We start from the raw sequence: 12,525 nt of genomic DNA on the forward strand, positions 1-12,525 counted from the left end.
TTAATTCTTTTTAAATAAATTTCTTGTGGAGCCCTCTGAATTTCTATTTTACTTTGGAGTCAGTGTCAGAAACTGCTAGTGCCTGCCAGCATTCACATCCTCTTCTTTGGCACAAAACAAATACATCTCCAGGCTCCTTGTAATTAGACAGACATGCTGACAGAGGTATAGCTAATAGGCCTGACAGAAGTGATGTAAACTTCTCGGCTATGTGTTCCAACTTCTTCTGTGTGCTATCTTCCCTCTTTCTCTTTTCACCAATCAAATGAAGAAGTCTCTTAATGACCTGGGAAATGGAGGGGTCCTGGGTGCCTGAATGACAGAATGGAAAAGACATCCCATAAACACGGTATAATCACACATTTCCAGCTTCAACTTGAGGTGTGAAACATCCTTCATGTGAGTCATGTTTAGAGACACAGGGAAATACTTAATAAGACCTAAATCTTTCGACTCAGTGAATAATGTTTACAAAATAATAACGTGCCAATATAATTTATTGCTTTTGAAACTGTTTAGACTTGATCTATAGAAAAAAATAAAGATTTAATTGTGATTATAGAATTAAAAAAAAAATCATTCAAAGCAATCATGCCCTGTGTTCAAGGTCCTTGAAACCCATTTTTTTTGTCTAACAGAGAGGATTTATCTAGGAATCCACTAAACAAAACTCCTGCCCCAAACCAGGCTATTCTAGGCATAGGTCCCCTCTTAACTGGCAACTCTTCCATCAAAAAACTTTAATGACACTTACGTGGATGGTGCACTTTTAGGTAGTCCCATGGCATTGGTGGGAGGGATGATAGGGAGAGATGGCAAAACAGAGCTGAGGAAAGCCACTGGGTTCTGAATCCGGTTGGTGGGAGAGACAGGAGTTGGTGACACACAGTGGGGCTGAAACTGGTTTCCACTAGGGATGGAAAACACAAGTGGTGGTGCTGCTGGCTCTGCTGGACCTGGAGGGGGTGGCTCATTTGAGATGGAAATGGCGCCTGGCGATTTGGTTTGCACAGAGGGGTGAGAAAGTAAGAGGCTTTCTTTGCTCACTGTCCTCTGAATGGGTTGGGAAGTGCTGCTCAAGGTGAACACTGGAGAGCTGGATGGGGACATAGTGGCTGCTGTGGTACTCGAAGAGGGGAAGAAATGCTTCGGCCGGGCCAAGCTGAATGTCTGTGATGGAGGGGCCTTCGCCTGCTTGCTGAAGGTAGTCACTGCCGGGGGAGCCACGGAGTTCAAAGCACTCATGTTGAAAGGAAACTCTTTAGGCGATGAAGGAGATGGGTTTTGCAAATGTTGTTGTTCTAGTAGGACTTGGTTATGAAGTTGTTGTAACTGAGTGGAATCACTGCACACAAAACAAGAGTGGAGAGAGAGAGGCATTACCATCAGCCTCATCCTTCAGGAAATGTATATGGACTGTTTATAACCTGATGCTGATTATGAACCTCAAACCAAAGCAGCAAGAAATCAGCTCATCAATTACTGGTGAGTTTGTCTTTCCTTTTTCCTCTAAGGGCTTTATGGCACATTGCATTCTTTGTGCTGTGACCCTGGAGTTGTGCAACATAGAATGTCTGTAATTTAGAAAAGAGAGAGAGAGAGAGAGAGAGAGAGAGAGAGAGAGAGAGAGAGAGAGAGAATGTTCCTTACTATCCCAGCCTTGGATAGGCGCTGAGCTATGCACAGGTGTGAGTTCCTGCAAGGGCTGATTTCTCTGAGACAATATGCTGTATTAATCACTTTTCTTTCAAGGCCTGTGCATGCCAAGCACACACTTCGCCACTGAGCTACAACCTTCACCTCTTGATTTTTCTTAATTTTTTGGAGTTTAACACCTTTTTTCCTTCTTTTCATTAACATTTCCAATTTATCATAGGTGGAAAGGGTGACTTCACAAAATAAAGACTGAGTTCTATTTTCATTACTGCTGTGGAGTGCTACAAATTGAGTAATCCTTTGCTCATCTATAAAAAAAACTCTGTCTTAAATAAAACTAAGAATTCAAGAGCATTGGTTCCTTGGCACAGTAACTTTCTCTCCTTCCTCCCCCTCTCCCTCATATTAGAAGTGAGTTCTTAAGCCGAGAGAATAAAGGAGTATAAGTAAAATTTAATTAAACCTTTTCATAGCTTCATAATTGAAAAATTAATCAATCAAAAGAAGCAGAAATACCTCTTTTGTATTTTCCTCCGAAAAATACAAACAGTAAACATTGTTTCTGCTGGTATTGACTTTTCCAATGATATGAAAGTATAAAAAAATCTTTTAATTTTTAATGGATCTTATATTTGGCAGGTCATATTGTGATTGCTATAGAATAAAGTGTTCTGTGGTTTTTAGAACATGTTTGTAGTCTGAGTAAATTTTAATCTGATGACATTGCAGAAATATTGTACTGTGGTTATAAGAATTGCAAAGGTAATGCATGAATAATTATCTTAGGGGGGAAAAGGATGATAAGGAGAGGCCAGGAAGTCATTTGGTGTTGAGTTGCTCTTATTTTTCTTTATTTCCCATTGAATAAAAGCCAAGATCCAGTTTTCTCCTACAAGTAAGAATTTAAATGGCCTGTTAGCCTCTACTGTTCAGTGGACCTTATTGGGTTAGAGAGGTTCACAAACCTTAAACAAAATGATACATAGGATTTAGGGTCAAATTATTTTGATTGAGATTCTGAAAGAATTCAGTTGAGACTGTGTCTTTGAACAGTTTTTTTTTTTCATTGAAAGAACCTCATCTTGTTTTAGAGAGATCTTTAAACAGCTGTTTGAATTAGCTTATTCATTACATCAGGACAAGGAATTGATTCCAATCTTTTTTTTTTTTGTACCAGGGTTTGAACCTTAACCACTGAGCCACATCCACAGCCATTTTATTTTTTATTTAGAGAAAGGGTCTCACTAAGTTGCTTAGGGCCTAGCTAAGTTGCTAAGGCTAGCTTTGAACTTGCAATCCTCCTGCCTCAGCCTCCTGAGCCAGTGGGATTACAGGTGTGTACCACAGCACCCAGCTCAAAAACTTTCATTGAGTCTTCTGAGTGTCTACTTTGCTAGGTTGAAGATATAAATATGCTTGAGAGCTTTTGAGTACTGACAAATCTAGTGGGACATACATACTCCAATGCTGACATATAATAACCAGTGATTATTTACAAATAACATCTGGAATCTGCCATATCCTAACGAAGGCGCAAAATGCAATGAAAGGGTGAAAGAAGAGAAGATGAATCACTGTACATACTAGTTTAAAAATCCTAAGTGATTCCTCTTGTGCCAAATAACACCCTGCCAATAAATTGCTATAAACTCAGCTGCTCATTTCTAGTTGCTATGCAGATTTCTGATATCAGGTTTATACTAAGGCTTTCTTGCTATATATTATCAACTCTCTTCTCTTACTTTAAAATATCTTCCCTTTTGTAAAACTCAGTTTAACTAGATGGATAGAAAGACACATTGAGTCCTAATTCTGACTCAATCCCTATTATGTGTGTGGCTTTGGGTAGTCTCAGGACTTTTCTGATCCAGAGTCCCTTATAAATAAAATAGTAATAATATCTCAGTGTTGTTGTGAGAATTGATAATCACCTAAAACATTTAGGTGATCAAGAAGTGATGGCTGTGTGTGTGTGTGTGTGTGTGTGTGTGTGTGTATTTAGCTTCTAAACTATAAAAAGTCAACTTTCAAAATTTGTAAGAATGAACATCTGTGTTTCAGAATGATAAGGATATGAAAGAATTTATTAGGGATTTTTAAAAAAATTGTTTTTAAAACAATTTAAAGGGTGGTTTATCACTGAGCCCTTATTATTTTTTTTAATAATGTTTCTTGATAGGTTGCTTAGGGCCTCACTAAGTTGCTGAGGCTGTTCTCAAACTTGCAATCCTCCTGGCTCATTCTCCCGAGTTACTGGGATTACAGTTGTACACCACCATGCACAGTAGGAATTTTGAAATTTTGAGATAAAATGTCACATAATCATAACACAACAAACTTGAGTATTAAGTACTTTTGAAAGCCTTTTTGGCATCAATGTTGGGCAGTGTGTTCTAGAGTTAGCTCTTTCTGGCTCAGAAAGACAACTAGAGTCCATCTCCTCTGAACTACTGATTCAGTGTCCTTCTTTTGTAATTTGAAATCTTCAATGGTGGAAGGAAATTGGCAGGTGCTAAACATTATGGATTTCTCACCCTGTCAGTTTTTAAACATTTCCAAGGACATCACTGAGTAATATAAGTAGATGGGCTATGGTTTTTGAGGTGCTCACTGACTGGTAGCACATTATATCACCTGGAAACTGTAAAATATAAACAAACTTCACTGATTTAGGCACCAATACCCAGAGAGTTAATTGGCCTGGGAAGGGATCCAGGTCCAGTTATTGTTATCTTTTGTGAATGTAAGTCAGTTGTTCTTAAAGTTCAGCCAGACTTAGTATATCCTGTAGGGCTGGAAACACAAACTCTAGGCCTACAGTTTCCAATTCAGAGTAATGCTCTTACTATAAGGTCGTAGGTGATCTTATAATCATCCAGGACTCAGAACCAATGTTCTACAGAAACACTTGTCCCCAAAGCATAGGCTTTCCCAGTATATCCTGACTTTTGTCTGACATTTTACATTTACATTTTAAATGTTAACAATTGTTTTTGTTTCCTGGGTATGGAAGGTAGCAATTCAGGTCATTTCTCTAATTCTAACAAATGGTTTCCAAATTGGTTGCACATTAAAATAATCCACGGAGAGATTCTGGTTCAATTGAGATGGAAAGCATAATTTTTTTTTTTTTTAAAAACCTCCACAGTTTATTCTAGAGTGTAAGTAGGATGAAAAATCACTGCTTTGAACAGCTTGATATTCAAGTAGAAAATTTCAAAGTCAGACTTATCTAGGCTTTGATGATATGGTGTTTAAGAATGACAGCCTCCATTCCCAGGGCAGTTTTAAAATTGACATTATCTCTATTTTCCATATGAATGACAAACTGAAGGAATAAGCAAAACACTATATCCTTGAGAAGAATGAGTCTATATTTTTAATGCAAAACTTGTGAGGTTAAAACCAGTGGGGTTAAAATTAGTAACAGAAATCCCAACACAATGAAATGACACATTTTTGAGGTGATGGATATACTAATTATCTGATTCGATCAGTATACATTATATTTGTGTATTGAAATATCACACTTTACCCCATAAATATGTGCAATTATTCTGAGGCAATTTTTTAAAAACTGGCAAGAAAAGGTTATAGGCATGTGGATTCATAAAAGGTGTGTATGTGTATGTGTGAAGATACATACATATACATTCACACTTACACTAGTGTAAAATATGTACACACAATTAAGAGAAGACTTAAGGAAGGCAAGAAATACCAAGGAAGTATATAGAGCTTAAGACTATATTTTTAGAGGGTACCACTACATAAATTAGCAGAAAGAATTTTTTTTTAACTAATTAGAAATCTCATATGTCTACTTAATTCTCCTCTTCATAAAGAACCTGATTTTATTCATGGTGGCAGTATGTGCAGCTAACTTTGCAATTATTATACCATATGCCTAAATTTTGGCCAATGAGATATAAGCAGAAGATTTTTGATGACACCTCTAAAAAGATTCCTTAAAAGGGCTTCTGACATTAAGAATGTGACTCCTGGGCTGGGGTTGTAGCTCAATGGTAAAGCTCTTGCTTAGCACATGTGAGGCACTGGGTTCAATCCTCAGCACCACATAAAAATTAATTAATTAATTAATTAAAGGTATTGTGTCCATCTACAACTAAAAAAAGAAAAAAGAACAACAACAAAAAAAAAAAGAACGTGACTTTTGCCCATTCACTCTTTCTGCTACCTGAAATGCAAACATGATGACTAGATGATCATCAGCTATCTTGGACTACAGGAGGTCCCTAGAGAAGCCAGCATTGGAGATAGCAGATGGGAAAGATAGGAGACTTTTTTTTCCCCCTCTGTACTATGTTCTGGGAATCGAACCTAGGAGTGTTCCAACACTGTGCTACACCCCCGGCTCTTTTATTTTTTATTTTTAGACAAGTTCTCACTAAATTGCCCTTGAACTTTCGATCCTCTTGCCTCAGACTTAGAGTCATTGGGATTATAAGTGGTGCCTCATGACTGGTGGACACTGGGTTCTTCATGACCATGTAACTACCAAAACAGCCCCAGAATGCCCTGTTTGCTTCCTTTTTGTGAGAGAAAATGAACCCTCATTGTGTTTATTTTGGCTTTCTGTAATATGAAGCTCCATTTAACCCTAACCAACATACCTAATAGCCCCTAACACAGTCCCTGGGTAAAAGAAAGTCCTACAAAGAAGGCAATCCCCAAGGACGTTGTTTGGAGTTACCTATTCCCCACAACTCCCTCCTTTGAGTACTTCCATACATGGCTCCTGACCTGACCTATGTAACTTCTCTTCCTTCCAAACAAATCCTCTGCAAAGCTAGGTGGTTGGAGTGGTCATCAGACCAGTCTGGACCAATTAGAATTTGGAATCAAGCTGCTGAGAACAAGTAAATCAGGTGTGGTATTTGGCACAGATCATGTTAGAGAGGGGGAACTTAGTCATGATGGGTCACAAAAGAATTGATGTCTGCAAATGGTGAAGAATAGAGCAGATATGTAAAGAAAAACAAAGAGACGCCCAGACAGAAGGTGAGTCAGCTGGATGAGCTTCAGTGGGCAAGGCTAGCATGACTATATGATCCCTGAGTCACAGGCCAGGAGGCCTAGCTCCCAGCTCTCCAGTTCTTTTGCTGGGAGAGTTTTGTTTTCTGTTCCTGTCTATATCACTTCAATAATCTCCTCCCTTCTTTTCACTTTAAGTGGATTCTTGCTTCTTGGATTAACTTTGAGGGCACTGAGACATTTATGGAAGTGACTTGCTTAGACACATTTTATAAAATTGAATTTTATGCCCAGAATTTTGCCTTATGTGTTAAGAATATAGATCTGAAACAGAGGGATGATCTAAATAAACCTTCTCTCTTAGTTCTTGAATAAACCCTCTAGTCTTCACCTGCTCTTAGTTACTTGTTTCTCATGATGGTAACAGTTGATGAAATTTGTCACTCTCCTTTTAATTTACTTATTTATTTATTTGCATTGCTGGGTATAACCCAGAGCCCTGCATATGCTAGACAAGCACTCTACTACGGAGTCAAACCCACAGCCCCTACAGTTGATGAATTTTGATCTGATCATCCTTCCCCACGTCTCAGCCAATAAACATCCCCCAATTTTATTTTTAGGGAGGCAGATTAAGACTTGATCTCCCATCTGCTCACCTCATGAATGAACTTTCTTTTGTAAAACTCTTGGTTTCAGTGATTGGCATGCTGTGTGGTGGGCAACATGGGCCTGCCTGGTTCAATAACAAAACTAAACAGCATGACTTGTGTCCCGTGAACATCTCATGGTTAGCTCTGAGCAATACATAGTGGGGGCACTATTGCTGTAGATGTTCTTGTTGATACTTAAAAAGTTTTGTGGAATTATAAACATAATTTCTATCATTTTGTTGTGTAGATGAAATTGAACATACTTGTATCATGCTTTGTATTTTTTCTTTTTTAATGGTACTTGGGATTAAACTCAGGGGCACTGGACCACTGAGCCACATCTAAGCCCTGTTTTTTTTTTTAATATTTTTTATTTTCATTTTTAGAGACAGAGTCTCACTGAGTTGCTTAGTGCCTTGTCCTTGCTGAGGCTGGCTTTGAACTCTGGATCCTCCTGCCTCAGCCTCCCAAACCTCTGGGATTACAGGAGTGCACCACTGCACCCAGCTATTCTCTGTATTTGCTTTGGTTGGATGATCATTAAACATTGCCACACAGCTCTGACAGAGGTTCTCTAGAGAGTTATGATGACAACCACAGTTTCTGGGTTGAATCACAAAACCATCACTTCTTTCATCCTATGATATTTATATAAAACCTACTATGATTAATACAGTGTATCCAGCAATAGCAAAGAACTATCTAAAAAAAAAAAACTAAATAGCTTTCCATAATCACTACAAAAGCTTAAATTGAAGCAGAAATGGTAAATACAAGGTTTAAATCACAGACTATCTATGTTATTAGACAAAAGAAAGGGCTTTATAAAAAGAGCACACATAGGGTGTGGTGGTGCACGCCTGTAATCTTAGCAACTTAAGAGGATCACAAGTTGGAGGCCAGCCTCAGCAACTTAGTGAGACCCTGTCTCAGAACAAAACAAAACAAAAAAGGATATAGCTCAATGATAGAACGCTTGTGGGTTCAACCTCCAGTACTGAAAAATAAATAAATAAATAAATAAATAAATAAGAGCATAGACATTTACCCAGAGAACTCTGACCTTTAGACAGAGTTATAAGGTCAATGTTCTTTCTGAACATTGTTTTGAGGTAGAACATTAATCATATGGATGATAGTGAAAGTAAATCCACAGTGATGTAAGGATATACTTTTTTTTTGGGTACTGGGGACTGAATTCAGGGGACACTCGGTCACTGAGCCACATCCCCAGCCCTATTTTATATTTAATTAGAGACAGGGTCTCACTGAGTTGCTTAGTGCCTCGCAGTTGCTGAGGCCGGCTTTGAACTTGAGATTCTCCTATCTCAGCTTCCTGAGCCACTGGGATTATAGGTGTGCGCCACCTCAAGGATGTACTTTTACAATGCACTTGATGTGTCTTTTCTTGTTTGATAATTCCCTTTTTCAAATGCATCATTTAAAAAAAAAAAAAAAATATATATATATATATATATATATATATATATATATATATATATATATATATATATATATATTTGGTTTTTTTTTAGTTGTTCATGGACCTTTATTCTACTTATTTTACTTATTTATTTACATGTGGTGCTGGGCCTCACACATCAGGCAAGCAGGCAAGCACTCTACCACTGAGCCCCAACTTCAGCCCCAAATCCATCATTTTTAAGAAGATCAGACTCAACAAAGACTCACAGGTACTCTTGGTTATTCATTCTAATTTTTTTACTTACAGTTTGGGTTTGGCCAGAACTGGAGGGGGCTCTTTGACTGGTGAGGAAGGCTCTGGGATTTTTGTGGCCTGTCCGTTGAACCTCTCCGGGAAGGAATTGGGCCTGGTCTGGTTGGTGGTTGCAACTCCAGCCTCAGAGGATGCTTCGCTTCCTTTGTCATCTTCAGGCAGGTTGAAGTGCACACGGAGCCCAATCCTGGAGCTGGATCGGGGCTCATTATGGTTCACCAGAACCCCTTCTAGTTTGGGTTTGGGGGCCTGTTCCACAGAAGGAGGCTCTGGGTTGGGTGGGGATGGCTGTTGATCAAGAACAGCCAGGTTGGTGGTGGAGCTGGCAGGGTGAAGAGACCCATTATTGCTGAGGTCTTCATTTCCTGAAAGGACAATCACATGACCTGAGTTAGCCTTACCCAACAAGGTTGAATAGGATTGTAACCTCAGGTTGGGGTACAAAAGGGACAGTAAGGGGCTGGGGTTGTGGCTCAGTGGTAGAGTGCTTGCCTAGCAAGTGTGAGGCACTGGGTTCAATTCTCAGCATTGCATATAAGTAAATAAAAAAAAAAAAAATAAAGGTCCATTGACAACTAAAAAAATATTTAAAAAAACCCAGAAAACAAAAGGGACAGTAATCAAACCAGGTAAGTGTACAATAGAAAAATGTTTGACAAAAACACATCAGAATCTGGGGTGTTAAAGAAGGGTGATGATGCAGGAAAAAAATAAATTTAAAATCTACGTACTCAGCTGTGGATATTGCTCAGTAGTAGAGCACATACTTAGTAGTCTACAGGCCCTGGGTTTGATCCCCAGCACCACCAAAAACAAAAACAAAAAGCCAACAAAACAAAATGAAAAATAAGCACTCTTTTAGAAAGAATTTTGGGTATTTAAGACAGGCATGGTGGTGCACACACACCTGTAATCCCAGCGGCTCAGGAGGCTGAGGTAGGGGGATCAAAAGTTCAGAGTCAGCCTCAGCAACTCAGTGAGGCCCTAAGCAACTTAGAGAGACCCTGTCTCAAAATAAAAAAAAGGGTTGGGTATATATGCTCAGTGGTTAAACGCCCATGGGTTCAATCCCTGGTGTGCGCGTGCGCACACACACACACACACACACAAAATGTAGGTATCTAATCATTCATATAACACCAAGGAAGGCTGAGGATGTAGTTCAGTGATGGAGAGTTTGCCTACCATATATAAGACCCTGTGTTTGATCCCCAGCACAGCAAAACAACCCAAGGAGAGGTTTTCTTATGAAGTATGAAAGCAATAGCTGAAAAACTGAGGTGATACAGGTAGTGGCTTTAAATACTATAAGAAATTGAATATTGGACATGATTCAAGAACATTTTTCTTAATTCAATTCTTTTTTGATTCATATGTGAAACACTAAGGAAGGGTGACACAAACTCTGCACACTCACACTCCAACTCAGTCTAAACTGTTCTGGCACATAAGAAGCCTTACCTCTCACATCCAGCTGTGCAATGCTTGACACTGTGCCATACTTATTGCTTGCTGTACATGTGAAGCAGCCAGAGTCTTCTGCAAACACTTCAGCGATGACCAAAGTGCAAATCTCCTCTACATGCCAGTAAAACAGAATTGTTACTGACTTCATCATGAAAGTGAAATTACAGAATTTACTAATATCAATCAGATGATTCTATAAAAGTCAATACAAGTAAAAAGGGGCTGGGGATTTGGCTCAGTGGTAGAGCGTTTGCCTAGCATGCATGAGGCCCTGGGTTTGATTCCCCGCACCTTTAAGGTAAGCTGGCTCCTCTCAACCTCAGGTGATGAATCATGATTGGTAAACCAGTCATGCTAACTATTCTAGTATGTGAAACTATCAGGTCAATGAGATGTCATGGAAAATCTGCTAGAGAGTTTCTGGAAAGTTTTCCTTGTCCTTTAAAGGGAACAGAAGATAGTGAAATTTCCTGTTTTTGCCTCTGGATGTTGTCATATGGTTGTGATACCTGGAACTGTGGCAGCCATCTTAGGTCTAAGAGTAGAAGCAGTCTAAGAGAATACTCTGCTGATGGCAGAATGCAAAATGGAAAAAAGGCTTGGCTTCTGATGATCTCCAAGCTGCTAAAGTAACCAATACCAGGACTGCCATTTCTTAGGGAGTCTTATTATGTGAGAAAATACCTTTTTATTATTGTTTAAGCTGTTTTTATTTAAGTCTTTTTTACTTTCTACCTAAAGAATCATAAATCATGTAGAAGCAAGTTTGGTTTTGGTGACTCTCAGACCTTATTTTAAACCCTGGACCTATGCTGCATTTTTCTGTTCCCTTTCCCAAACATTCACACTCTTTATCTTTCAGCAATCCATTCTCAGAAAATGATCTTGTAAAGTTATTCACATGACACTATACCTGCCTGTTATTCTGCCTGTGTTCTGTCTCCAAACGTATTTGCATTAAACAAGGTGGGAGAAAGAACTTTCTAGCTGCAGAATTTTCAGTCATGGAACTGAAAACAGCAGGACCTGTTTGGGTTTATTTTGGGGTGATTCCGAAGCTATTTTGTGTATTTGACTGCCTAATGAAAACTCCCACTCTGATCAGAAGTATCAAGGGGTTTGACAGTAGCTAGCAATGAGCAGTGAACTGCAGGCAAGGTCACAAGTGTTCTTTAAGTTACTTTAGGGTCCTTTTTAAAACTACTTCCAAAGTAGACAAGAAAGTAAAGGGTGGTAGTTAATTTGTAAAAAATAAACAGAAGCAAAAGGACCTAATTGGGAAATATGTCAAGAGAAAAGGATTAATGGGATTAACTCTTGGCAGGGTCCATTGATGTTAACATAAAGCTAGGAATTATGGCTATCAGTGTCTCCAATTATCTGGGAAGGAAGATTCTTTTCGAACTAAGGTAACTTCTGACCAGCTAATGACCTGACCGTGCCCACATTAACATGGGATTGACTTGTAAATGAAGCCTCCTAAATAGGAAGGCCACCATGACAGTTCTGGAGAAGACCAACTAAAGTCAAAAACTCCACCCTCCCTCCCCACTGAAAAAGGAGTTGGCAAAGAGTACAGAAGGTGGTCCCCACTTCTGGTAAACATCAAATAGTAGTAATAAAATTGGGGACAGTATTGTCTCCTTTATTCTCTACTTGGAGACGGCCCGTTCTCTCCCTTGAGAGTGCTTTTTGCTTAAGCCTCACTTTTCTTCTACTTTATTTTCACTTCCCGTAAAGTCCTCTTGCATGATGTTTGGTATCTGACTTTAAATTTTCCCTTCATCAGAACAAAAGAATCGAGGTTTGAGTTTCAGCTGCCTGCTTTCCTGTGACAAAAGGCTCGAACATTTTTGAAGGGCAAAGTACCACTCCACTATAAGCAAAAAAAAAAAAGTAAATCCACTTCTTGTCTTTGCCAAATATCTCTAAGACCTTAGTGTAGGGTCAAGCAACATGGAGTTCAAGGTCTTCTTGAGTGAAATTCATTTCCATTCAGTTGTCAGGAAAAAATAA

The 12,525-nt window shown here is 38.9% G+C and overlaps 1 protein-coding gene across 1 annotated transcript in view; it reads right to left on the reverse strand.

Moving 5' to 3' along the window:
- Positions 1-12,525, reverse strand: part of Mypn (myopalladin) — an 82,817-nt gene that overhangs the window by 31,104 nt on the left and 39,188 nt on the right. The window contains exons 8-10 of the mRNA XM_027931294.2: positions 10,504-10,620; positions 9,035-9,407; positions 755-1,345 (exon numbers count right to left, since the gene is read on the reverse strand). Of these exons, the coding sequence (XP_027787095.2) occupies positions 755-1,345; positions 9,035-9,407; positions 10,504-10,620 (1,081 nt within the window). The remainder of the gene's footprint in view (positions 1-754; positions 1,346-9,034; positions 9,408-10,503; positions 10,621-12,525) is intronic.

This window comes from Marmota flaviventris, chromosome 4, assembly GCF_047511675.1.
Source record: "Marmota flaviventris isolate mMarFla1 chromosome 4, mMarFla1.hap1, whole genome shotgun sequence".
Lineage (NCBI taxonomy): Eukaryota > Metazoa > Chordata > Mammalia > Rodentia > Sciuridae > Marmota > Marmota flaviventris.